The sequence below is a fragment of the Nestor notabilis genome, unplaced genomic scaffold (assembly GCF_000696875.1).
Source record: "Nestor notabilis isolate BGI_N333 unplaced genomic scaffold, ASM69687v1 scaffold1917, whole genome shotgun sequence".
NCBI lineage: Eukaryota > Metazoa > Chordata > Aves > Psittaciformes > Psittacidae > Nestor > Nestor notabilis.
The window spans coordinates 63361-63786 of NW_009937617.1; the positions used below are offsets into that span (position 1 = coordinate 63361).

Sequence of the window (426 nt, forward strand, 5' to 3'; positions counted from 1 at the left end):
GCCTTATCCCAGGCCATGTCTTGGGTTGGCCACAGACTGCTGCCTGCCCTCGCAGGGGAATTCCTGCCCTGTTGGGTACCTGCAGTGGGCTCAGTGCACTGATGTGCTCTCATTCCATGCAGGAGATGGGCTGTGGTGCCAGCCTGGGCGTCATCTCTGACAACCTGCTGGTGACGGGTGGCCAGGGCTGCGTCTCCTTCTGGGACATTGGCTACGGCGACCTGCTCCAGACCGTCTACCAGGGGAATTCCTGCCCTGTTGGGTACCTGCAGTGGGCTCAGTGCACTGATGTGCTCTCATTCCATGCAGGAGATGGGCTGTGGTGCCAGCCTGGGCGTCATCTCTGACAACCTGCTGGTGACGGGTGGCCAGGGCTGCGTCTCCTTCTGGGACATTGGCTACGGCGACCTGCTCCAGACCGTCTAC

At 61.7% G+C, this 426-nt stretch overlaps 1 protein-coding gene across 1 annotated transcript in view; it reads left to right on the top strand.

The window, feature by feature from the left end:
- The window catches only part of SCAP (SREBF chaperone), a gene marked incomplete at its 3' end in the record, with an annotated part of 44983 nt that extends 44563 nt beyond the window's left edge, over positions 1–420 (top strand). Inside the window, exon 22 of the mRNA XM_010018890.1 lies at positions 310–420. Within this exon, the coding sequence (XP_010017192.1) occupies positions 310–420 (111 nt within the window). The remainder of the gene's footprint in view (positions 1–309) is intronic.
- Positions 421–426: the final 6 nt, after the last annotated feature.